General features: G+C 39.2%; 1 protein-coding gene across 1 annotated transcript; it reads left to right on the plus strand.

The window, feature by feature from the left end:
* Positions 1 to 257: 257 nt before the first annotated feature.
* OOSP4B (oocyte secreted protein family member 4B) lies at positions 258 to 14,307 on the plus strand. Its single transcript, XM_034934203.4, has 5 exons — positions 258 to 490; positions 6,973 to 7,154; positions 8,003 to 8,100; positions 12,992 to 13,139; positions 14,014 to 14,307. Exons 1-5 carry the CDS (start codon positions 382 to 384, stop codon positions 14,044 to 14,046), a joined length of 570 nt encoding a protein of 189 aa, XP_034790094.3. The 5' UTR covers positions 258 to 381; the 3' UTR covers positions 14,047 to 14,307.
* Positions 14,308 to 23,467: the final 9,160 nt, after the last annotated feature.

A 23,467-nucleotide genomic window follows, 5' to 3' on the forward strand; every position in this document is an offset into this window, starting at 1 on the left:
TGTGTAGGACTTCACTGAGACACATCCATATACCTAGAGATGTATAATAGATTGAGTAACTTTATTTACATCATGATTTCTAATTTTAAAATAATTTTTAAGAAGTCGGTAGTCAAGTGGCCCAGACTAAAGCTATGCTAAGAAAAATGCCTCTCAAATTTAATATGCAGGTGAACTACTTGGAAATCTCGTTGAAATGCAGTTTGTGATTGATACTGTAAGTCTAGAGTGAAACCTGTTATTTTGCGTCTAACAAGCTCCCGGGTTGCCTATGGCACAGGTGAAGTGTTGCAGCTACTGCCAGCTGATGGGCCATGTTTTGAGAAGATGCTAAGGGGTTTCCCTGGGCTGCCCCAGCAGAGGGTAATTGCAGACAGCTGAATGTGGCCAAAGGTTTATAAGCACTCAAGGAACCCCCAGCTCCTTGCCATTTCTTGTTTCCTATGTTGTGTCTTGGAGTCTGGAGCAATGAAGACCTCTGTGCTCTTAGGTAGGTCCTTCCTCTTTTCTTTATTGTTTTGGAATTCTTCTGGATTCAACCCAGGTATGCATAAGAAGTATCTTCAGAGGTGGTGATTTAAACTGATAAGATTACTTTCTAAAACACTGCTGTGTAAAAAGCTGAGATTTTTTTTTCCCCCTGATTATAAACCAACAGGTAGGGCTGCCTGTTTCTATTACTCAGTTAAGAAAAAATTACTCTTTCTGGTCACATAAACTGTGCTCAGTTTTCTTTATCTATAAGCCAATTTGAAAGTTCTCCAGTTTTAGTTTATCTTATGCCATTATCCCTCTTCTTATGTGAGACCCATGTTTCTAACATAACTGGGGCTCCTATAATTTGAAAGAACCAGGGAAAGGAAGGACTACCTTAGAGATCTCTGGGTTTCTGGGGAGGGTTACAGGCTCTCTTGGCCGATCCATGGTGCTGGAGAGATAGAATGAAAATTATATAGAGAGTAAGCAGCTGAATTTGGATGAGTTCTAATTGCTTCCTCTATATACTGAAGTTTGGGAAACAGTTGAGCCCCAGCATTGTACTTGTTAGCTGCATGAACTTGGGCAAGTTACTTTTGAAGTCTCTCTAATTTTGGCTGCCAGGAAAAAATTACTAGGAATGTATAGTGTCTTAAAATAAGATGATGAGAGGCCCCGTGAAATGAAAACACTCAAATCTTAGTGTTGGAATTACCGTGAGGTAATGAGAGAATAGCTGTTTGGTTCAGTGCGCCAGAGTGATGTCGGCTGTGTCTAATGTCAGTGTGAGAGGTTTGCCAAATAAAGCAGCCTATGGACTTTCTCCTGTTTCTGTAACCATGCACTGGTTCTCTTCTACCTTTACATTAGAATACTGGTTCTCAGCGGGTGGTTTTGCCCTCCAGGGGACATTTGGCAATGTTTAGAGGGATTTTTGGCTGTCACAACAGCGTTTGTCACTGGTATCTAGTGGATAGTGGTCAAGAATGCCACTACACATTCTGCAATGTATAGCCAACAACCACAAAATCTCTTTGGTTATAGATCTCAATAGGGCTGAGTTGAGAAACCCAGCCTTGTGTTTTATTTCAGCTTAGAAGCACTTTAAGGCACATATTTGTGAGACCCCTTTTCTAAGGAAAACCAGTGCCAAACCTGAAACCAGCTGAAACCACTGCTGCGTTTCATATAATCTTGATTTCTAACAACCGAAGCTAATGACTGCCTCTTTGTACTTCTCAGAGTGAATAAGATTTGTGGGGGGCTACCCAGTATCAAATCTCAAACCTGCGATTACCTTTCTCATAATCAGACTTGGCTTCTCTGTTACACCGGAGTTTGTTTGACCTTTCTTTGAGATTTCAATGCCTTAATGTCTTTTTTGTATGTGGGTCTTTCTCTATTACCATTCCCTGAGAACAAAATTAGGGTATGTAGTTAGGGATGAGATTGAGACCTAAGTGTACTTTAGTCACATTACATGAATCTAGGGAAACTTAGGGAGTAAAATGAGTTAAAAACCTAGCGCCTGTAGGCCGGGTGCAGTGGCTCACGCCTGTAATCTCAGCACTATGGGAAGCCGAGGCAGGCAGATCACGTGAGGTCAGGAGTTCGAGACCAGCCTGACCAATATGGCGAAACCCCGTCTCTACTAAACAAAAAAATACAAAAATTAGTCGGGCATGGTGGTGCGTGCCTGTAATCCTGACTACTCAGGAGGCTGAGGCAGGAGAATCACTTGAACCTGAGAGGCAGAGGTTGCAGTGAGCTGAGATCGTGCCATTGCACTCAAGCCTGGGCGACAGAGTGAGACTCTTTCTCAGAAAAAAAATAAAAAATAAAAAAAAACCTAGTACCTGTAATCCCAGCACTTTGGGAGGCCTAGGCGAGAAGATCACTTGCGCTCAGGAGTTCAAGACCAGACTGGGCAACGTGGTGAAACCCCATCTCTACTAAAAATACAAAAATTAGCCAGGTGTGGTGGTGCATGTGTGTCCAGAATTGGTGGGTTCTTGGTCTGACTTCAAGAATGAAGCCGCGGACCCTCACGGTGAGTGTTACAGTTCTTAAAGGTGGCGTGTCGGAGTTTGTTCCTTCTGATGTTCGGATGTGTTCGGAGTTTCTTCCTTCTGGTGGGTTCGTGGTCTCGCTGGCTCAGGAGTGAAGCTGCAGATCTTCGTGGTGAGTATTAGAGTTCTTAAGGCAGCGCGTCTGGAGTTGTTTGTTCCTCCTGGTGGGTTCGTGGTCAAGCTGGCTTCGGGAGCAAAGCTGCAGACCTTCGCAGTGAGTGTTACAGCTCATACAGGCAGCATGGACCCAAACAGCAGCAGCAAGATTTATTGCAAAAAGCCAAAGAATAAAGCTTCCACAGTTTGGAAGGAGACCCCAGCGGGTTGCCAGTGCTGGTTCAGGCAGCCTGCTTTTATTCCCTTATCTGGCCCCACCCACATCCTGCTGATTGGTCCATTTTACAGAGAGCTGACTGGTCCGTTTTGACAGGGTGCTGATTGGTGCATTTACAATCCCTGAGCTAGACACAAAAGTTCTCCACATCCCCACTAGATTAGCTAGATACAGAGTGTGGACACAAAGGTTCTCCAAGTCCCCACCAGAGTAGCTAGATACAGAGTGTGGACTGGTGCATTCATAAACGCTGAGCTAGACACAGGGTGCTGATTGGTGTGTTTACAAACCTTGAGCTAGATACAGAGTGCTGATTGGTGTATTTACAATCCCTTAGCTAGACATAAAGATTCTCCAAGTCCCCACCAGACTCAGGAGCCCAGTTGGCTTCACCCAGTGGATCCCATACTGGGGCTGCAGGTGGAGCTGCCTGCCAGTCCCGCGCAGTGTGCCCGCACTCCTCAGCCCTTGGATGGTGGATGGGACTGGGCACCCTGGAGCAGGGGGCCCCGCTTGTTGGGGAGGCTCCTGCCGCTGCAGGAGCCCATGGTGGGGGAGGAGGCTCAGGCATGGCGGGCTGCAGGTCCCCAGCCCTGCCCCGCCAGGAGGCAGATAAGGCCTAGCGAGAAGTCGAGCACAGCAGCTGCTGGTCCAAGTGCTAAGCCCCTCACTGCCCGGGCGTGGGCGGGGGCCAACAGGCGGCTCCGAGTGTGGGGCCGCGGAGGCAACGCCCACCCGGAACTTGCGCTGGCCTGCAAGCACAGTGAGCAGCCCCGGTTCCTGCCCACGCCTCTCCCTCCACACCTCCCCGCAAGCTGAGGGAGCTGGCTCCGGCCTTGGCCAGCCCAGAAAGGGGCTCCCACAGTGCAGCGGCGGGCTGAAGGGCTCCTCAAGCGCGGCCAGAGTGGGCGCCAAGGCCGAGGAGGCGCAGAGAGCGAGCGAGGGCTGTGAGGGTTGCCAGCACGCTGTCACCTCTCACATGCTTGTAGTTCCAGCTACTCCAGGGGCTGAGGCAGAAGAATCACTTGAACCCAGGAGGTGGAGGTTGCAGTGAGCTGAGATCTCACCACTGCACTCCAGCTTGGAAGACAGAGGGAGACTCCATCTTTCAAAACAAAACCTAGCTCCTGCTCCCAGAGTACTACCAATCTATTTTTTATGGCATTTTTGTAACTGTGGTCTAGCCATAATGCTTGGCACACACAGCATCTTCCATCCTTGCACTGGAAAGTGTTAGTTATATAAAAATTGAATGAATGGCTATGTGAAAGAAATCTGGCCTCTCATCTATCCTTCTCTTCACATGTTTTTATCTGCTTTTATTATATTCAGTGGTCATCTTGCAGCTCTGAATGTTGGTACCTCTTAGACCAGTTCTCAAACTTTGTATATGTAAGTCATCTTATTATTAAAATGCAAACCGAGTCAATAGGTTACAGATGAGATCTGGAACTCAATATTTCTAATGAGTTCTAAGGTGATGTTGATGTTACTGATTTGTGGACCAGACTTTGATTAGTAAGGCTTTAGACAAATTACTCACCAACTAGCATTATTAATAGAGAATAGAGAATTCTCTGTGAATAGAGAATAATTAACTGAAACCTGAGTCGGGCACTTACTGTTATTCTAATTCTCACTTTTTCACTCCTACCTCTCCTAAGACACAGATGTTCAGTGGACAAAGAAGACACTGTTTAGATTGCAGCAATGACTGAGTTGACTACTGATGGCCTAGATCACTGTCTGATTGGTATTAGGGCCAGCCATGTTATGTACCAGACTTAAGATTCTTCAAGTAATTTAATGGTTTGAGCATTTAATTTCTTATCTGGAAAATGAAGAGATTATCTGTCCTATCTCAGGTTTTCTTTGTTAGACTCAATAACAAGAACATAGGCTGGGTGCCATGGCTCACGCCTGTAATCCCAGCACTTTGGGAGGCTAAGGTGGGGGTGGATCACCTGAGGTCAGGAGTTTGAGACCAGCCTGGCCAGCCTGGCGAAACCCTGTCTCTGCTAAAAATACAAAAATTAGCTGGGTGTGGTGGCGCATGCCTGTAGTCCTAGCTACTCAGGAGGCTGAGACAAAAGAATCACTTGAACCCAGGAGGTGGAGGTTGCAGTGAGCCAAGATCCTGCCACTGCGCTCCAGCCTGGGTGACAAAGCAAGACTCTGTCTCCAAAAAAAAAAAAAAAAAAAAAAGAATGTGGTGAAATTTGACCTAGGAATTGGTACATAAACAGCAGAACTTCTTATTTAATGTGGTGACAATAAATGTGGGAATCCCCATGGGAACAGGCTTGTGGTCTAACATATTAACCCCTCAATGACAGCCTGGCCCTGAAAGCTTTGCTTTTTAAGATAAATATATCTATCCTTGGGATACAAACAGAAAATACATAGGCTACAGCTCCTTTCTTAGTCTGAATAAAAGGAGGGACTTGATACTAATTACAATTCCCATTTCGACATGGACCAAGAAGGACATTGTACCATAGTCCTGCTGCTATGAGGTAAGTGGATTGCAGATTTTTTTCATCCTCACCCTAAACTTCACTTCTGCAGCTGTCATCACTGTATTTACTATCAGTATCTATCAACTTTCTTATATGAATAACTTATGCTATTAATCTCTCTAGGAAAATGGTTTCTCAAAATTCTAAATGCTGAGTTCCATGTTGTACTTGTGTCTCTGTTCTTCTAGCTGTCCCAAAAAGCATGTATCAAGTTGGTAACCTCAGGTTTCTAGGCCAAATAAGGCTCATTCTAAGCCAAACATTTTATGGAAGACAGAGTTCTGTAGATCCTTGGATACTGCCAACTGTCCTGAGATTAAAACCTGGGTCAATGTCTTATGTGGTTGGACTAGTCACTTATTTAATTAAAATTCATACTGAAGACCAAATACATGCCATATGGGGATAAAGAGATGAAGATGTGTTTTTTTTTTCCCCTAGGGGTGGGGAGAGATAGTGGTAAAATGTGAAATGTCCCTGTGTGCCTGATATTGTAAAAATGTTCCTAGGATATAGCCACAGCTTCTTCAGGTTAATATGAGAAGATTGGACTCTGAAACCTAATCTTTTATATAGTATTAAATTCTGATCAGGTTTAGTTTAATTGATACTGAGGATGGATGGATGGAGATCTATCTCTATGGAAGGAATTGGTGGTGGTAGTGTCTTATATAAAGACCATTAAATTGTTTTTACCTTAATAAACATTAATTGAGCATTTAAGTTCTAGGCAGTGTTCCAAGATCTTTTATATGCCTTATTTCATTTAATCATCACAGAACCCTAAAAGGTAGATAGTAATGACTACGTTCACTCTAAATATGAATAAATGGTTGCAAAGAAATTAAATAACCAACTAACCTCTCTGTGGATTTTTGCAGCTATGTAAAGTACAGAGTAGCACAGCAGCCACCATCCTTAAGGGGCTTTTGAGCACATGAAGTGTGGCCAATTTGAATTGTGCTACAAATACAAAACACACATCAGTTCCAGAAAATTAGTATAAGAAATGTAATCTCAATTTTTGTTTTGTTACATGTTAATGATCATATTTGGGATATATTAGCTTAGATGAAATATATTTTAAACTATACCTGCTTTTTTAAATTTTAATTTTAATGTCTTTTTTGGAGATGGGGGTCTCACTCTGTTGCCCAGGCTGGAGTGCAGTGGCATAGTCTCGACTCACTGCAGCCTCTGCCTCCTGGGCTCAAGCAATTCTCCCACCTCAGTCTCCCAAGTAGCTGGGATTACAGGGGCGCGCCACCATGCTTGGATAATTTTTGCATTTTTAGTAGAGATGGGGTTTCACCATGTTGGCCAGGCTGGTCTTGAACTCCTGACCTCAGGTGATCCACCTGCCTCGGCCTCCCAGAATGCTGGGATTACAGGCATGAGCCACCGTGCCTGGCCTATACCTGCTTATTTTTGAACATGGCTAATAGGAGACTGAACGCTACCCATGTAGCTTGTGTTATATTTGTCTGTCAGCACTGATAGTGTAATGTCTTGAGAGGAAGTATGCTACCATATTACTTTTTGGATTTTTTTCTTTTTTTTTTTTTTTTTTTAGCAATAACTGCAATGTGCTCTGATGATTGGTTGTTAGTCAGAATGAAAATAAGGCCTTTTGATAACAACACAGAAATTAGAATTGGCGACATACACCTGAGAGATAACTGTCCTGTAACAAGACTGTTGTCATTTAACTACGAGTTTTCTTATCCTATCACTTCTTGTGGGATCAAGAAAATTGTAAATGCCATGATGCTTTTCCCTAAAACATATACTGAATTTTTTTTTCAGGGCTACATAGTATCAAAAGTTCCTTCCTAATTAAAATTTTCAAGCATCTTCCTATCTCTTGCAGTGATCAATTGTTAGATAGGACCAGGTGCTTATCTACTTAATTGGGACATTTCAGATAAGGGACTTTAAAAAGGTCATAAGGGGCTGGGCATGGTGGCTCACACCTGTAGTCCCACCACTTTGGGAGGCTGAGGTGGGTGGATCACCTGAAGTCAGGAGTTTGAGACCAACCTGGTCAACATGGTTAAACCCAGTCTCTGCTAAAAATACCAAATTTAGCTGAGTGTGGTGGTGGGTACCTGTAATCCCAGCTATTTGGGAGGCTGAGGCAGGAGAATCGCTTGAACCTGGGAGGCAGAGGTTGTAGTGAGCTGAGATGGCACTATTGCACTCCAGCCTGGGTGATAAGTGAAACTCTGTCTCAAAGTCATAAGGTACGGCCTGTGCCTTCTCAGTTTTACTACCTCCATCTGCTGTCAGATTTTAATAGCTGGGAACATTGTTTATGATATATGCAATTGTACTACTTTGGAAAAAGCACATATACTTTAAAACAGACCCAGAGACAATTATTTTCTCCTATCCCCCATCTGGTATTAGAGATGGGGGTAAAGAAGTTGAAGGACAAGGAGAAAAAGGAGAATAAAGTATTTCTCATGAGGTCTACTATTTTATATCTATTAAATTAATGTAAAATGCCATTTCCAGATTTTCCTAAAGCAGATTCTATTAAGATCATTAAGCCACCAAAAGAATTTAGTGCCTTCTAGTATTAAAACTCTCAATTGTTTCAGATGTTCCAAACAAATGATGACGCCATATTATCAGAGATCAGTTACAAACCAAGGTTGCATACTACCTATGAATTTCCAGTGGTTTGCTTTGTGAAGAGGTATGAATAGCTACTTCTCTTACACATTCTTAAATTTATCATTTGGTTGATAGATGTTTCTGTTAAGAATGCAGGTATAAAAATGCCCTGGAGGGATGTGTATGGCACAAATTTCTAAAGTTTCTCTAATTCTAAGGAAAATGTTCAAATGTACAGAATTGAAGGAATTTATATATAGTACCTAGATTCTACCATTTTGCTAAACTTTGTTACACAATCATTTCCCCATCTATCAATTTTGATGCACTTCCAATTGAAGACATGAGTACACTTTTCCCTAAGTGCTTCAGCATGTGTATCATGAATTAAGGATCAACAATTTATTTGAAGAAAAACTCACATGCAATTAATATATAAATGTTACACAAGTTAATGCATTTGTCAATTGAGCTTTATGTTTAACATAAAACCCTATTGACATGAGTAAGACTGATTGCTGCAGAAAGTGGATCTTCCCAGTTGGTTCCTGCAGCCACACCTCACTGTTCTTGTCTCTTCTATAACTTTGTAGAAATAGAATCGCAGCATGTATGCTTTTGTGTCTAGCTTATTTCTTTCAGCAGAATGTTTGAAACTCGTTTATGTTGTATATTCCAGTAGCTTGTTTCTTTATATTGCCGAGTGGTATATTTCATTAGATATGTATTATTTGATGAAGACTTGTGCTGTTTTCAGTCTCTGGCTATTATGAATAAATATGCTATCACCATATGTTTGCATATCTTTGGGTGTATGTTTTTGTTTCCTTTAAATACCTAAGAATGGGACTGCTTGATCATAGGGAGAGTATGTTTAGTTTTGTAAGAAATGATGAATATTTTCCCAAAATAAGGTGTCCTTTTTGGCACTAATACGAGGAATGTATGGGAGTCCAGTGGTTTCACCCTCTGATGTCAGTTTTTTATTCTAACCATCTAAATAGGTGCATAGTCGTATTTAATTTGCATTTTCTGATAACTAATTATTAGTGCCCATTGGCCATTTTTGTGTCTCTTGTGAGCCATGTCTTTTGTTCATTTTTACTCTGCATCATCTGTCTTGAGTTGTAAGTGGTCTTCATATCTTAAAGACCAGGACTTTGTCAGATGTATTTCGCCCCAGTCCCCACATTGCTTATTAATTTTCTTAATGTGTTTTTTGATGAGCAGACGTCTTTAATTTTGGAGTTTAATTTATAGACTCTTCCTTCTAGTTATTGCTTTCTGTTCTGTCGTAAAATTCCTTGCTACTGCCAAGTCTTATTTTCTTCTAGAAGTTTTATGGTTTTGAATATATTTGGGTTTATAATCCATCTGAACTTAATTTTTGCATGTAATGTAAGAAAGGTCAAGATTCTTCCCTCTCCATAGGGACATCCTGTTGATACAGTACCATTAACTGAAATGAAATTTCTTTCATCCTTGAATTGCTCTGACTCTTTCGTTATATCAATGACCTTATAAGCTTGGATTTCTCTGGGCTCTTATTTATGTCTTAATGATCTATTTGATCTTTATCTTGACTACCTAAGTTCATTTGCAACTTAGCAATGCCATTTTCAGCTGTTCAGGATGATTTCAAACAAATTCTCACTATATAAGGATAATATATATATAATATCCTTATTATATATATAATATATATTAATATCCTTATTATATATATAATGTATATATATCCTTATTATATATATAATTATAATATATAATTCTCACTTCTTGAAGGGTGGAAAAGGTCAGACCAAATTAAGGCACCCTGCAAGGAATGACTTGAAATCAGCTTTTAAAAGGAACCTCTGTTCTTCCAACTTCGCCAGTCATCTCTAAACCTTTGCTGTCTAATATAGTAACCAGTAGCCACTGGTAATATTACATGTAAATTACTAAAATTAAAACAACAAAAAATTGAGTTGCACGAGCTATTTTTTCAAGTGCTCAGTAGCAGCATGTGGTTAGTGGTAACATTTGCACAGTGTAGACTTAGAATTTTCTGTAATAAAGATTTACTAATGGACAGTGTTGCTACATCAGGATAAACACAATTGTTAACCAGACAGTAGCTAAATATCATAAACATTCATGTTGATCTTAAAGTGGTTCTAACCTTTATTTTTAATTTTCTAAATTTTAACTCTTATTTTAGATCCAGGGAGTACATATATAGGTTTGTTACATAAGTACATTGCATGATTCTGAGGTTTGAGATACTATTGACCCTGCTATCCAGGTACTGGGCATAGTCCCCAGTAGGTAATTTTCTCATTTTCCCCACTCCCGCCCCCACATTCCTTTTCCTCACTGTCACGGAAGGAAAGATTTAACAGTGGGAATGAACACTACAGCTCCTAAAGTAGGATGGTGAAGGGTTGAAATGATAGCCAAAGGTGGTGGAATCTAACTGCGTTTTAGCCTTGGAATGGGGTGTCTCCCTCTCTTGCCTGGCTAAGATTTTGGTGGTAGTCTTTGTTTTTTTAAAGAACATGCTTCCCTGACCATGAGGAATTTTTACAAATTGGTATGAGTCCCCCATACTTCCTGGAACGGGGTAGAAAATGTACCTCTGTTGTATCCTCTTTTAATCTGAGAAAGTATGTTTGTTCTTCCAGCCCCCAATGTCTTCTCAACCTCTGTCTATAATATTAGCTGCTATATTGTTATAGGCACCTCCTATCCTCTTCCACTTTATTGACCCAGGGGTTAGCACCTGACTTGGACAATGCCAATTAGTTTTTCAAACAGCCTTTGTAAACTTGTCAGCCTCTAAGCAGGTAAAGGCTATGATATTAAAAAAAAAAAAAAAAAAAAGATGATCCCAGCACTTTGGGAGGCCAAGGCAGGCAGATCACTTGAGGCTAGGAGTTCGAAACCAGCCTAACCAATGTGGTGGAACTCTGTCTCTACTAAAAATACAAAAATTAGCCAGGCCTGGTGGCACATGCCCATAATCCCAGTTACTTGGGAGGCTGAGGCAGGAGAATCACTTGAACCTGGGAGGTGGAGGTTGCAGTGAGCTGAGATAGCGCCACTGCACTCCAGCCTGGGTGACAGAGTGAGATTGTCTTTGAAAAAAAAAAGCCGTTAGTCTCCTCCTTTTGGATCATGGAAAGAAGTGGTACTTATGGCAATGGAGTCAAGGCAATGAGCATATAAATGTGGTGATAAGTTACATGTCATTTAAATTCCTACTTCTGATTCCTGAGATCTAGTTGCCTTTTTGCAGTTGATATTGTCATATTCACCTTTTAATTATCAGATAGTCTAAACTTGCAGAAAGTAGTTTCGTCGTCACTGTTTTTTTTTTTTCTTTTTTTGAGACGGCTGGCGTCTCACTCTGTTGCCCAGGCGGGAGTGCAGTGGTGCGATCTCAGCTCACTTCAACCACCGCTTCCTGGGTTCAAGCGATTCTCCTGCCTCAGCCTCCAGAGTAGCTGGGATTACAGGCATACCCCACCATGCCAGACTAATTTTTACATTTTTAGTAGAGATGAGGTTTCACCATGTTGGCCAGGCTCGTCTCGAACTCCTGACCTCAAGTGATCCACCTGCCTTGGCCTCCCAAAGTGGTAGGATTACAGGAATGAGCCACTGCACCTGGCGTGTAATCACTGCTTTTATGCAATGTAAATTTTTCCTCAATGTTTGACATCATCTTGAAGTTCATTTTCTGGTTATTAGACTTGTGAAGCCTAGTGGAATACAACTTAATACTAGATTTTCATACTTAGTTTTCTTCCTTCCCTTCTTTCCAGTTCCAGCTACGCTGGGGTTTGAGTTTTGGAGTAGATTCTTAAATGTGATCTTTTTGTGGTTTTAAAATCTATTCTCTTCCCCTACTTTTCCTGTGTTTGCTGGGATAGGGTAATGGTATTAAGACATGAAAAGAGAAAATATCTCTTTGCTGAAATTGTTGTAGGGGTCTTTTGGCCAACACTGAGCATAGATGCCTTCTCCACGGTGGGTCCAAATGCCGGTCTTCCTCACTTAATGACTTTTTGAGTGGGTCTATCATGAACATCAGATTTGATCCTTGGATTTCTCACTTGGTGCTGGCCATCTTAAGGGGAATCTTAGCAGATGGGATTGAACTATATTGCCGTCTATATAGGCATCCACTGAGCTCTCAAAAAAAAATGGTTTCAATAGCAGATTATAGAAGTAAAGGCTATTATGCCTTGTCTATTCGCAGTCCATTTTTCTCCCAGATCAAATAGGCCAGGACATATTAGCCCTTCTAAATTCAACAAGAGATATAGAAAATTTGAATGAGATTTTAGCCTCCCTTTACACATGTACTCTGAATCTGAATCATTCTCCTGGAACTGCCTACATGCTGGCTTTGGGAGACGAGCAAACCACATTCCTTTTTCTTACATGCAGGGAAGGAAAGACCAGCAGTGGGAATAAACACTACAACTCCTAAGATAGGTTGGGGAAGGGTTGAGATGGTAGTTAAAGGTGGTGAAATCCTTTTTAACCTTGGAATGGGGTGTGTCTATGTCTCTATTTCCTGCCTAAGATTTTGGTAGTAGCATCTTTTTGCATACGTATGGGTCTCTGTTTTCAATTTCTAATCTTGGGATGTGTGTGTGTGGCCTGGCTTGGCTGAGTCATAGTCCATTCAGCATAGATAGAATGTTTGTCACATCTAACAATCATTTTGCTTTTCAAAACTTTTATTGACCCCGGAGCCTCAAAGTCAAGTCAACGATCAATTCTGGATCACTAAGTACCATCCTATTCAAGGTTCTGTTACAAACTCTTTATTTAGATTTACTGAGCTACTTGGCCTTTCCTCCACAAGTCAGTTATTTTGGGTTATCACTTATAACGAACCTATCTAATACATATTTTTCCCACAAAAAATCTGTACAGCTATTAATCCTGTGCTTTTCTTTTGTTTGCTCTGCATTTAGGCTTAAATTCCCCTCTGTGATGCATTTTGGAATGAGTGGGTTTGATGCCCACACCTTGAAAGAAATCCCTCAAAAAACAAAAGGACAAGAGTCACCAACTCCCACACAAAGTAAAACATGGACACTTAATTTTAACAGTGTTAATAAGGTGAGAATATTAAGGTTGTTTATTTTATAGTTAACCACAATTTGTTAAATATAACTTTAAGGAAGGCAATAATGTAAATTCCTATTTGAATGCTGCATGCTGAAATTGCTCTGGTTTTAATATGAACCCTGTAGAATTAGGTACCGTAGTCTGTACTTGGATATAGTTATAATTTTCTTGTTGCACATGAACATGAATAGCTTCCATACTGGTCAGTTTCCTTACCTATTCTCTCAGGTACTAAACTGTTCATTTTCAATATAGCCTGTGACAAAATGAAATTGTTGTCATAGAAGGCCCATACCAGATCTCTAATTTCATACTAATATTTGCAGAAAAACATGTCTATATACATATATGTGTATAAAATAAGTAGGCAGATAGGTAAACTAGGCTTAAATTCAGAGGAAGTCACTACATCTAATTCGCACTTTTCCTAAGATTAATACCTGTAGAAAACACTCTTTTTAATCAGGATTTTTCTACTGAGCTTATTTTAAAAGGATGCCAGAAAACTTGTGCATATTGACAATAGCCTTGAAGTTGACATTTCATAAAGAAATAAGCTTTGTTCTAGAGATCTGAAAACCACTTAAAATCAAAGTTGAAATGTATGATGTAATTACTTGATAGTCTCAGAAAGGCAGTCATCTAGCCAACACATAGATGCTAATCACTTCTAATAGCATAATATCTAATGGTTATATTTGATATAGCTGGTTAATTCCATAGATTACATTATAGGGTAGAAATGTGATTTCTTTTTTTCCGCATTACTTCTAATTGAGCACCCATGAGTTCTCTGAACGTGTTTTCTTTTTAGGTAAGGTTATATTTAAGCAGCTCTTAACTGCTTTTCCCCCCTATCCTACAGGAGCAACTATCCAAGAAGTCACTGTATCAATAATGCCTGTGTTATAACACCCTCTCCTCCCTAAAGCAAGGGAACAAGTGATACATCTTGTCTGAAAACCAGTTTCATCAATACTGTTGATGTGTCTGTACAAAGATGAGTAGCAACATCTGTTACCAGTTTCACTACATTTTGGAGTTTTGAATAACATATCTATACCATGATATTCACACTTTTTAATGAGTTAATTTTAAGTGAAATTGCCATTCTAACTCTGAAATCAAGCTCATACATAATAAAGCTTGCCCATACCCAGTGTGTTCTTTTCTGAATTAACATTCAGCATTTTTATGATTTAGTTGCTCACTTTAGTTTTACCCATTATGCTTAGTAACCGTGTCTCAGTGAAATATATTGAAGTCTCCCTCTTTTATAATGCACTCAAAAGGAGGATTTTCCCATGAGCCCTTCATCTATGGCTTTCTATGCTGCTTTTTTCTTTTCTGTTTCCTGATAATGTCTCATGAGGAAACATTGTAAACTTATTTTGACATTGTGCATTTCTTTTCTATTACCTTGATAAAGCAAGAACCTAGAAGAAAATATTTCAATTGCTTTTTGGCCTAATTCTGAAAGTGTTGTAACCATACAGGGCCACAACTACACTGTCACACCACCCTTCCCACCATCAGTGCTTTGGTGGAGATTTTCTTAGTGAACAAGATGACTTGCTCTTCCTTTTGAGGCTCCTGAATTGATTGGCAAAATGTCGAGTAGGGAGATCCAGCTATGAATCCCAAATAAGAATTCCCATTGCATGGAGGGTGGCAAAGATAATAGTGCCAAGCACCAGGAGTGGGAGCTCACATATCTAGACCCACTGAATCTATCTTGGAGTTGCCAAGGATGACTTGGCACACACAAGGCACTGGTTGGAACCAGTGTCTTTTTTTGTGTGTCAGGAAAGAAGGAAAGGTGAAGCAAGGAGAAAAGATGAAGCAAAATCAGCATTTGTTGTGTGTATTAGTCTCCCATGTAGGTCCCTCCTGATAGCCAATGCAAAGTGGGGGATGCATGCACCCCTCTGGAGCTGTAGGCAAAGACCCTGATACCTTACCACAGGGGGTGGGTATACCTATACCGATACCAGCCAAGTGCCATATGACACCCACACCTTAAGCAATACAGGGAATGTGCCTTGTGTACCCAGAACAGGGAAATGATTTCTTCTAATAAAGAACCTGGAACCGAGTGACAACTTGGCTCCCAGCTTCCATATGGCACAGTGTCCCAGGCCCAGTGAAAATCCCTTAGAGGGACGGCAGGCTCCACAATAGCTGCTTATTCCAACACAAAAGTGCTCAAAACTCAGATCATGCTGATCACAGCTTGCATCCCAGGTGGAAAGATATCTAATTCTTCTCTTAATTTAAATTGCTTAGTATATCTCTGGAAGTGAAGTCTTGTGCCTTTGAGTATACTGTAAAAGAGTACAGGTGCCAAATTCATTCCAGGGAGCCTGAACCAGAAAGTACCACATACATGAGCAGGGATGCATGCACACAAATGATCTTTACTCAAAGCAAGGTCAGTCTTCTTCCACAGGGAAAACGTAGTTGGGGCAGAACATTCTTATGGCTAGACTTCTTGCTCCTGGGAGGGAGAAAAACTCATGGACACAAGAAAATGTGAAAAAGGTCTCTCTCCACCTCTTTAGACACAATTTATTTTTGCTAAATCTGAAAGTACCTCTCTTTCCCCTCTAGAAATGGGGATTTTTGTTCCAAGAGAATACAAAGACATCTAAATTTGAGTTGTCTAGAACTGCTAAATAACTTAGCTGAGCTGCTGGGCTTGGTTGACTAACAGGTACCTAACTATGTCAGTTTCCTGACCTTCAATCCTTCCCAAGACAGCTGAAGCTGGAAAAGAGCTGGGATTGGTTGAAGGGACTGAATACTTTTGTTTTTGAAATGAAAATGACAGTAAAATTTTGTCATCTGAATATATGTGATTCTTTTACTATTTTTATTTCTTTCCACCTTGAGTAAAATTAAAGATGCAGCATGACTTGGCCTGACCTTTCTTTTTTATTTGATTTTTGAGATGGAGTCTCACTCTGTCATCCAGGCTGGGATTCAATGGGCACGATCTTGGCTCACTGCAACCTCTGCCTCCCGGGTTCAAATGATTCTCCCACCTCAGCCTCCTGAGTAGCTGGGATTACAGGCACCCATCATGCCTGGCTAATTTTTGTATGTTTGTAGAGATGGGGTTTCACCATGTTGGCCAGGCTGGTCTTGAACTCCTGACCTCAGGTGATCCACCCACCTCGGCCTCCCAAAGTACTGGGATTACAGGGGTGAGGACACTTGGCCTAATCTTTCATTTCGATAAACCCTAGTAGATTTTTGACTACTCCTGGAAATATAAATCCCAATTAAAAAATATTTTTGGGCTCTTATAAAAAAGTTAAAAAAATTACAGATGCTTGCCAGGTTGCAGAGAAAAGGGAACAATTACCTACTGCTGGTGGGAATGTAAATTAGCTCAGTATTGTGGAAAGCAGGGTGGCAATTCCTCCAAGAACTTAGGGCTATCATTCGACCCAGAAATCCCATTATTGGTTATATACCCAAAGGAATATAAATCATTCTACCATAAAGACACATGTTTGTCCCAGCACTATTCACAATAGCAAAGCCATGGAATCAATCTAAATGCTCATCAATGGTAGACTGGGTACAGATAATATGGTGCATATACACCATGGAATTCTACACAGCCATAAAAATGAGGCATGTCCTTTGCAACAACATGGATGGAGCTGGAGGCCATAATCGTTTAAGTGAAATAATGCAGGAACAGAAAACCTAATACCGCATATTCTCATCTATAAGTAGGAGCCAGACCTTGAGTACACGTGGAGACAAATCAGGGAACAACACACACCAGGGACTACTTGAGGGATGGAGGGTAGGAGGAGGGAGAGGATAGAACACTACCCATCAGTTACTATGCTTATTACCTGGGTGACTAATCTGTACACCAAGCCCCGTGACACGCAGTTTACCTATATAACAAACCTGCACATGTACCCCTGAACCTAAAATTAAAAAATAGCCATCTGTTGCCCTCATTGCAATAGGATACATGCATTTATTTAACAATCACTACAGTAATGAAGCAGGTACTCATTAACTCAACCTAAAAAGTCTCAATGGTGAATTCAATTGACCAAAATCTCTACATGTCAGAATGAGGTTTTGATCCAGATACTTTTGGTTTTAGATCTTAATTTTTGACATTTAATGTCTGATACTTTGAAAAATCTTAAGTTTTTAAAATTAACTTTTAATATAAGTATTCACTAATTCCAATAATAATGATTTCAGGGATATACAGTGTATCAAAGGGAGATAAGATGGATAACAATCTTTTATTTTTGACAAGGATTTGTGCAACTGTGAAATTGAAGAAACAATGTCTCTGGGTTAAAGAATCTTGTTAATTTCCTGGAGACATAGCAGTAACAGGCTGACCAGAAAGTTGGTGAAAATTGTTTTTGACTTGAAAGGTTACAGCCAAGGGTCAAGAGAAGTGGTACAATTGAGGATATATTTTGCAGGATATTAAAACATACAAATGGTATGGACACAGAGTGTGAGAAACACAGTGGAATCGAGCATGTCTCCTGTGATTGGGGGCTATAAGTGGGTGACTTGTGGTGCTACTTAGATGGGAAAGATTTCTTTGGGAGTCAACACTTAATGTTTGTGCAAGCTTAAACATTTAGCATCTTTTAAGTTTAGCAGTTTTTGTGGTTTTCTTTCTATCTTGCGTTCTTCATCAGTATTCAGATGGGATTTTTGCTAATCACTCCAAAAAAGGCTGGACTCAAACTTAATGTGGTTAGGGGAGTTAGCAGGTTTTGTCCTCCTTAGTAGTTGTGACAAAATGTAGAATAAAGGCAAACTGAAAGTCAGTTCTGTGGGTGCCCTGGTCAGAGAATGGGACAAAGTGGGGCACAGGTAGGTGTCAGATAGGTATGATCAGAGATGGCCTCTACAACTGCTGGCACCCGAATAATCCTAACAAAGGAATTTAAGTAATGCAGTCTTCCCATCCCTTTACTTCTAGCATATACAGTGTAACCTAGATAGCTACAGAGAAAACTGCTGTAATATTTATTGTTTAATTTTGATAAAGCTAATCAATTATTTACACATATGAGTTCATTATGCTAAGATATGCTTTGGGTAATACAAATAATTACACGTGTGGTCTCTGCCAAGAATACTCTGAACAAAGTGTGTATAACAACTTTAAAATTTCCTTATGCACTTGCTTTATTCTGCATGTGTATCATAGAAAGGTTGTTTTACATTGGGATAAGGTCACAGTGGTGGTATAGTTTGAGTTGCCCCAAATCTTACACAAACAGACAGTGCAACCAATATATTGAAACAAAGCACACAGACTGTTATCTTTAGAACTTAGTGATCAGGTATCCCTAAAAATTGTAGAACACAATGAATGGGGCCAACCAACTGCCAATATGAGGCCCTCTACAGGGTTTCATGAAAACTCGGGAACAATTACTAATGGGATTCTTTTATTCTCATTTTTTTTTTTTTGAATTGGATCAATGAATCCAAATTAGCACATATGACTGCTTTAAGTTTTTTTTTGAGTAGTAATATCCATCATGCTTGTTGAATTTTTAATCAGTTTAATAATTTGTTAGTTGATTCTCTTTTTTTAATAAGTTGATTATATCAGCTGAAACTAATATTGATATTAACTATTTCAGGCCAGGCACAGTGGCTCACACCTGTAATCCTAGCACTTTGGGAGGCCAAGGCAGGTGGATTGCTTGAGCCCAGGAGTTTGAGACCAGCCTGGGCAACATGGCAAAACCTCATCTCTACAAAAATTAGCCAGACATGGTGGTGGGTGCCTGTAGTCCCAGCTACTCAGGAGGCTGAGGTAGGAGGATCATCTGAGCCCAGGAGGTCGAGACTGCAGTGAGCCATGATCATGCCACTGCACTCCAGCCTGAGTGACAGAGTGAGATCCTGTCTCAAACAAAAAGTAACTATTTCAAATATATAAACTTTTTGTCTCTTGTCGGAGTGCAATAAGTTTTTTTTTTCTGCAATAGCAAAGTTAGAGGCCTTGTTTTGTGCTTAGTTTTAATAGAAATAATTATTCTCAGTATGATGTATCTCTGGGTATATTATTGATATATTAATTCTTCCGGCCAAATTTTTAAAAAATCTTGCTTCTGCAATAGCATCCTTTCTCAGTGATCACTGTTTGTCTTTAGTAGATCCTCTGTGGTTGATATTTCTCTTCTTTTCTAGCTTATTGGGGTTCCTAGGGATTGGACATTGAACTGCTCACCCCATCTCTACATATCCACTCCCTTCGAGAGTTCATTCAATCTCATTGTTTTAACTAACATCCCTGTGCTGATGGCTTCAAGTTACATCTCTATCCTGGACTTCACCCCTGAAATGCAGACTCAGTTATTCATTTTCCTCTACAACATATTCACGTGGCTGTTCAAAACACTGTTTAACCAAAGTATGTATAACATGAATGCTCCTATTTGGAGGTTTGTGGAGTGGAGGTTTCCCACTCCAAACCTCCACCTTTAGCCTTCTCTATCAGAATGTCACAAAGATATTCTGTCCTACGTATTTCTCTTAAAAAATTACAGTCTTGCTTTTCACATTTAGATATGTAATGTAATCGTTTTAATTTTATTTTTAATAAGATCTATATAACATAAAATTTACCATCTTAACCATTTTAAGTGTACAATTCTGTAGTGTTTAGTACATTTACATTGTCATGTAACAGAACTCTTCATCTTATAAAACTGTAACTCTGTAGCCGTTAAACAACTTTGCAGCCACAATGCAATAATGCTGGCTGCTTAGACTTTAAAAACTTTTTAATTTTTGCAGGTATATAGTAGGTGTATATATTTATGGGGTCCCTGAGATATTTTGATACAGGCATGCAGTGCATAATAGTTGCACCATGGAGAATGGGATATCCATCTCCTCAAGCATGTATCCTTTGCATTATGAAGAATCTGATTACACTCTTCATTATTTTAAAATGTACAATTACGTTATTACTGACTGTAGTCACCCTTTTGTGCTATCAAATAGTCTTATTCTATTTTTTTTGTACCCGTTAACCATCCCTATCTCCCCCGTACTACTTTTCCCAGCCTCTGGTAACCATCCTTCTCCTCTCTATGTCCATGAGTTCAATTGTTTTGATTTTTAGATCCCACAAATAAGTGAGACCATGTGATGTTTGTCTTTCTATGCCTGGCTTATTTTACTTAGCATAATGGCCTCTAGCTCCATCCCCGTTGTTGCAAAAGACGGGATCTCATACTTTTTATGGCTGAATAGCACTTCATAGTTTATATGTACCACATTTTCTTTATCCATTCATCTGTTGATGGACACTTAGGTTGTTTCCAAATCTTAGCTATTGTTAACAGTTCTGCAACAAACAGGAGTGTAGATATCTCTTCAATATACTGATTTCGTTACTTTGGGGTATATATGCTGCTCAGAATTTTTGATGTCAGGACTCCTTTAGACTGTTAAAAATATTGAATTACAAAGAGCTTTTATTTATATGGGCTTTATCCATCCACATTACCACATTAGAAATTAAAACTGAGTTAAAAATATTTATTGAATAATTAAAATAGCTAATAAACCCAACAGGTGTTAACATAAAATAGTGAACATTTAGTGAAAAATTACTGTTTTCCAAAAAAAGAGTGACATCATTTTATATTCCCATTTTTGCAAGTCTCTTGTCTGGCTAACTAGAAGAAAATTGGATTATCATATCTGCTTCTGCGTTCGGTCTTTGTAATATGTCACTTTGGTTAATGTACATAAAGAAAACCCTGCCTCACACAGATACGTGGTTGGAAAAAAGGAGAGTATTTTAAAAGCCTTTTCAGATAATTGTGGCTTTTTTTTTTTTTTTTGATACTGCACCAAAACTTACTAAGGGGCAGTATCTTCGAGGTTTGTTGCAACATGGGATCTGAAAATATATCAATAAACTCTTCATACTTATTCCCATTAAAATCCACTGGTCCCTCTTGTACTTTGCCCATGAATGTTTCTGTAACATCATGTGCAGATAATTGGGAAAATTTTAGTTCAGAGTTATGCAGATGTTTTAAGTGATGATATTTTATTATGCAATACAAGAAATCATAGTTAAGATATCACCAGTGAGCTTCCAAGCTCATAGTAGAGAATACAACTTTTTCAAAATGCTAATTTTTCCTTTAAGCTTGAATTTTATCACTGAGTTTAATTGTTGTTAGTTGTTTTCTTTGAAGTGACAAGTTTACATCATTCAATTTCCAAAAATGTCGAATACCCACGGGTGAATAATCATTGTTTGTCTGATAGTCATTCTTTAAGTAAAGATGGTGTTCTATGTAACAAGTGGCTAGTTCAGCTCACAGCTCCAATAACTGCACAGATTTTCCTTGAGACACTCTTCATACTTTGATACGCAGCAAAAGTGTATTATGCATACTTTCTATTTTATCACTCTGAATAGTAAAAAGGCATGCATTCAACGGTTGGTATTTAATAAAACAGATACTTTTTACTGCTTCAAGACTTAAGTGAAACTGGCTTTTTCCCTTTACTGTGAGTGCACAGGGGTGAAGAATACAATGGTGACTAACGAACTAACACATTCTTATGCTACTACCTTGATTGGTGCTCAAGAGGCAGGAGCATTTCCCACCACTGTTTTTGCACACCTGTGCAAATGTCGACATTATGAAAAAGAAAATGTGTTATTGTGAAAATAGATCTGATCCCATGGACCCCTCCATCATCTAAGTTCCAATTATTGAGAAGCACTCTAGTAGAAGAATGGCCTTATTTGTTGGATATATACTTCAAAATATTTACAGTCAAGGGAACATCTTACCAGCAACCTGCTCTCAAAAGGTCCAGGAAAAAGAAAGTTTTTTTGTACTATAGTTGCAACATTTCCCTAAGTTATAAATTGTTTTAAAATATTTGTTTTATCTCTGCTTTATCTCCATTTTACATTAAAGTTATATTTAAATTCCATTACTGTTTCACAGTAAAATTCTGTATTAAAATTGGAATTTTTGGAAAATGAACTTTGTTCATTCTGCGGCTTTGAGTAATCCTTGAAACATTGCATAAAGTCCTGTTACTAACTGTGCTTCAAGATACAGGAAATAGTCATATATTAGATATTTTTTGTACGCTATTGACTTGAGCAAGACAGTTTACATTTGCTATGTCTTATTCACAATAAGTTTAGAGAGAATATATCTCCTTTTTACAGCGTAGGAACAGCAGCCTTAGCTTGTTTAACTTTCTCAAACTGAAATACAAGAAACTGGCCAATGATTCCTTTTGGAATAATATTAGATGTTTACATAGGCAAGATTTGAAAGCTGCATATGAAGTTAATAAATTTTAGATCCTGAAAATGTTCTTAACATCAGAAAAATGTTTAAAGAAATGAAAGATGAAAAAATAACATGTAGACTTGCCCTTCTCTTTCTCTAATACTCTTTCCCCATTGGTGATTGGGCGACTGGATTCTCCAGGCTTTCCTGATGCAGAGCCCTGTGTGGGTCACAGCTTTGGGGATCTCACTGTCCACAAGAGAATGTAATGTCAGAAATAGAAGTCCTTCTTAAATGCATAGGGAAGCTCTGTGCATGTAGTCATTTGACAGCAGATTGTAACATTGAAAATATAATTCAGATATGACTAAAAGCAATAATAGGCATTTAATTCAGCCTCTTTGAATTTTATTTACTGTTAGCCTTTGAGTTTCAATTACCCTTAAAACCACGCAGTCACATTCAGGCTGTGACTAACATTTTAAAAAAATACAATAAAAATCTTTGGCTGGAACTTTTATTCTACTTCAGTATTGAAAAAATTATACATATAAAGTTATATACATACAAAGTTATGTGTATATATATGCATATAAAATATTCTCTTGTCTCAGGTTTGAAATGACTAAAGTTACCAACACCTTAATTTAGAAAGAATCAACAGAGCTGGAATTGTCAACTTTCCTAATACCAATAGACTTTACTTTCCTTTGGGTGCCTGTCCCCTCCTAGAGATTTATGTTCCTGGTCAAGTCAGTTTATCATGTCTGCTTTGCTTCTTCCAGCCAAACCCATAGAAATGAAGAAATAATAGTCTTTTGATTTCAAGTATGAAAGATCTAGGCTGTTCTCATATTAGATGGAAACTTAAAACACCTGAACATTAGCTAGTAAGAACAGTTTCCTGTAATTTAGTATTTACTGGAAGCATTGTGTGCCATGCCATCCTCCTGATGTTTGTAACAGGACTTGTACAGACTGTTATCAAATAACACTTTTTTCTTGATATGTCTC

Source organism: Pan paniscus, chromosome 9, assembly GCF_029289425.2.
Source record: "Pan paniscus chromosome 9, NHGRI_mPanPan1-v2.0_pri, whole genome shotgun sequence".
Lineage (NCBI taxonomy): Eukaryota > Metazoa > Chordata > Mammalia > Primates > Hominidae > Pan > Pan paniscus.

Bases quoted from the DNA above. Each gene is read 5' to 3' on its own strand.
- OOSP4B (XM_034934203.4), top strand. From the start codon at position 382: ATGTGGCCAAAGGTTTATAAGCACTCAAGGAACCCCCAGCTCCTTGCC. The intron at 491-6,972 runs GTAGGTCCTTCC...TTTTTTTTTTAG, and splicing joins GAAGACCTCTGTGCTCTTAG to CAATAACTGCAATGTGCTCT. The intron at 7,155-8,002 runs GTAAATGCCATG...CAATTGTTTCAG, and splicing joins CTTGTGGGATCAAGAAAATT to ATGTTCCAAACAAATGATGA.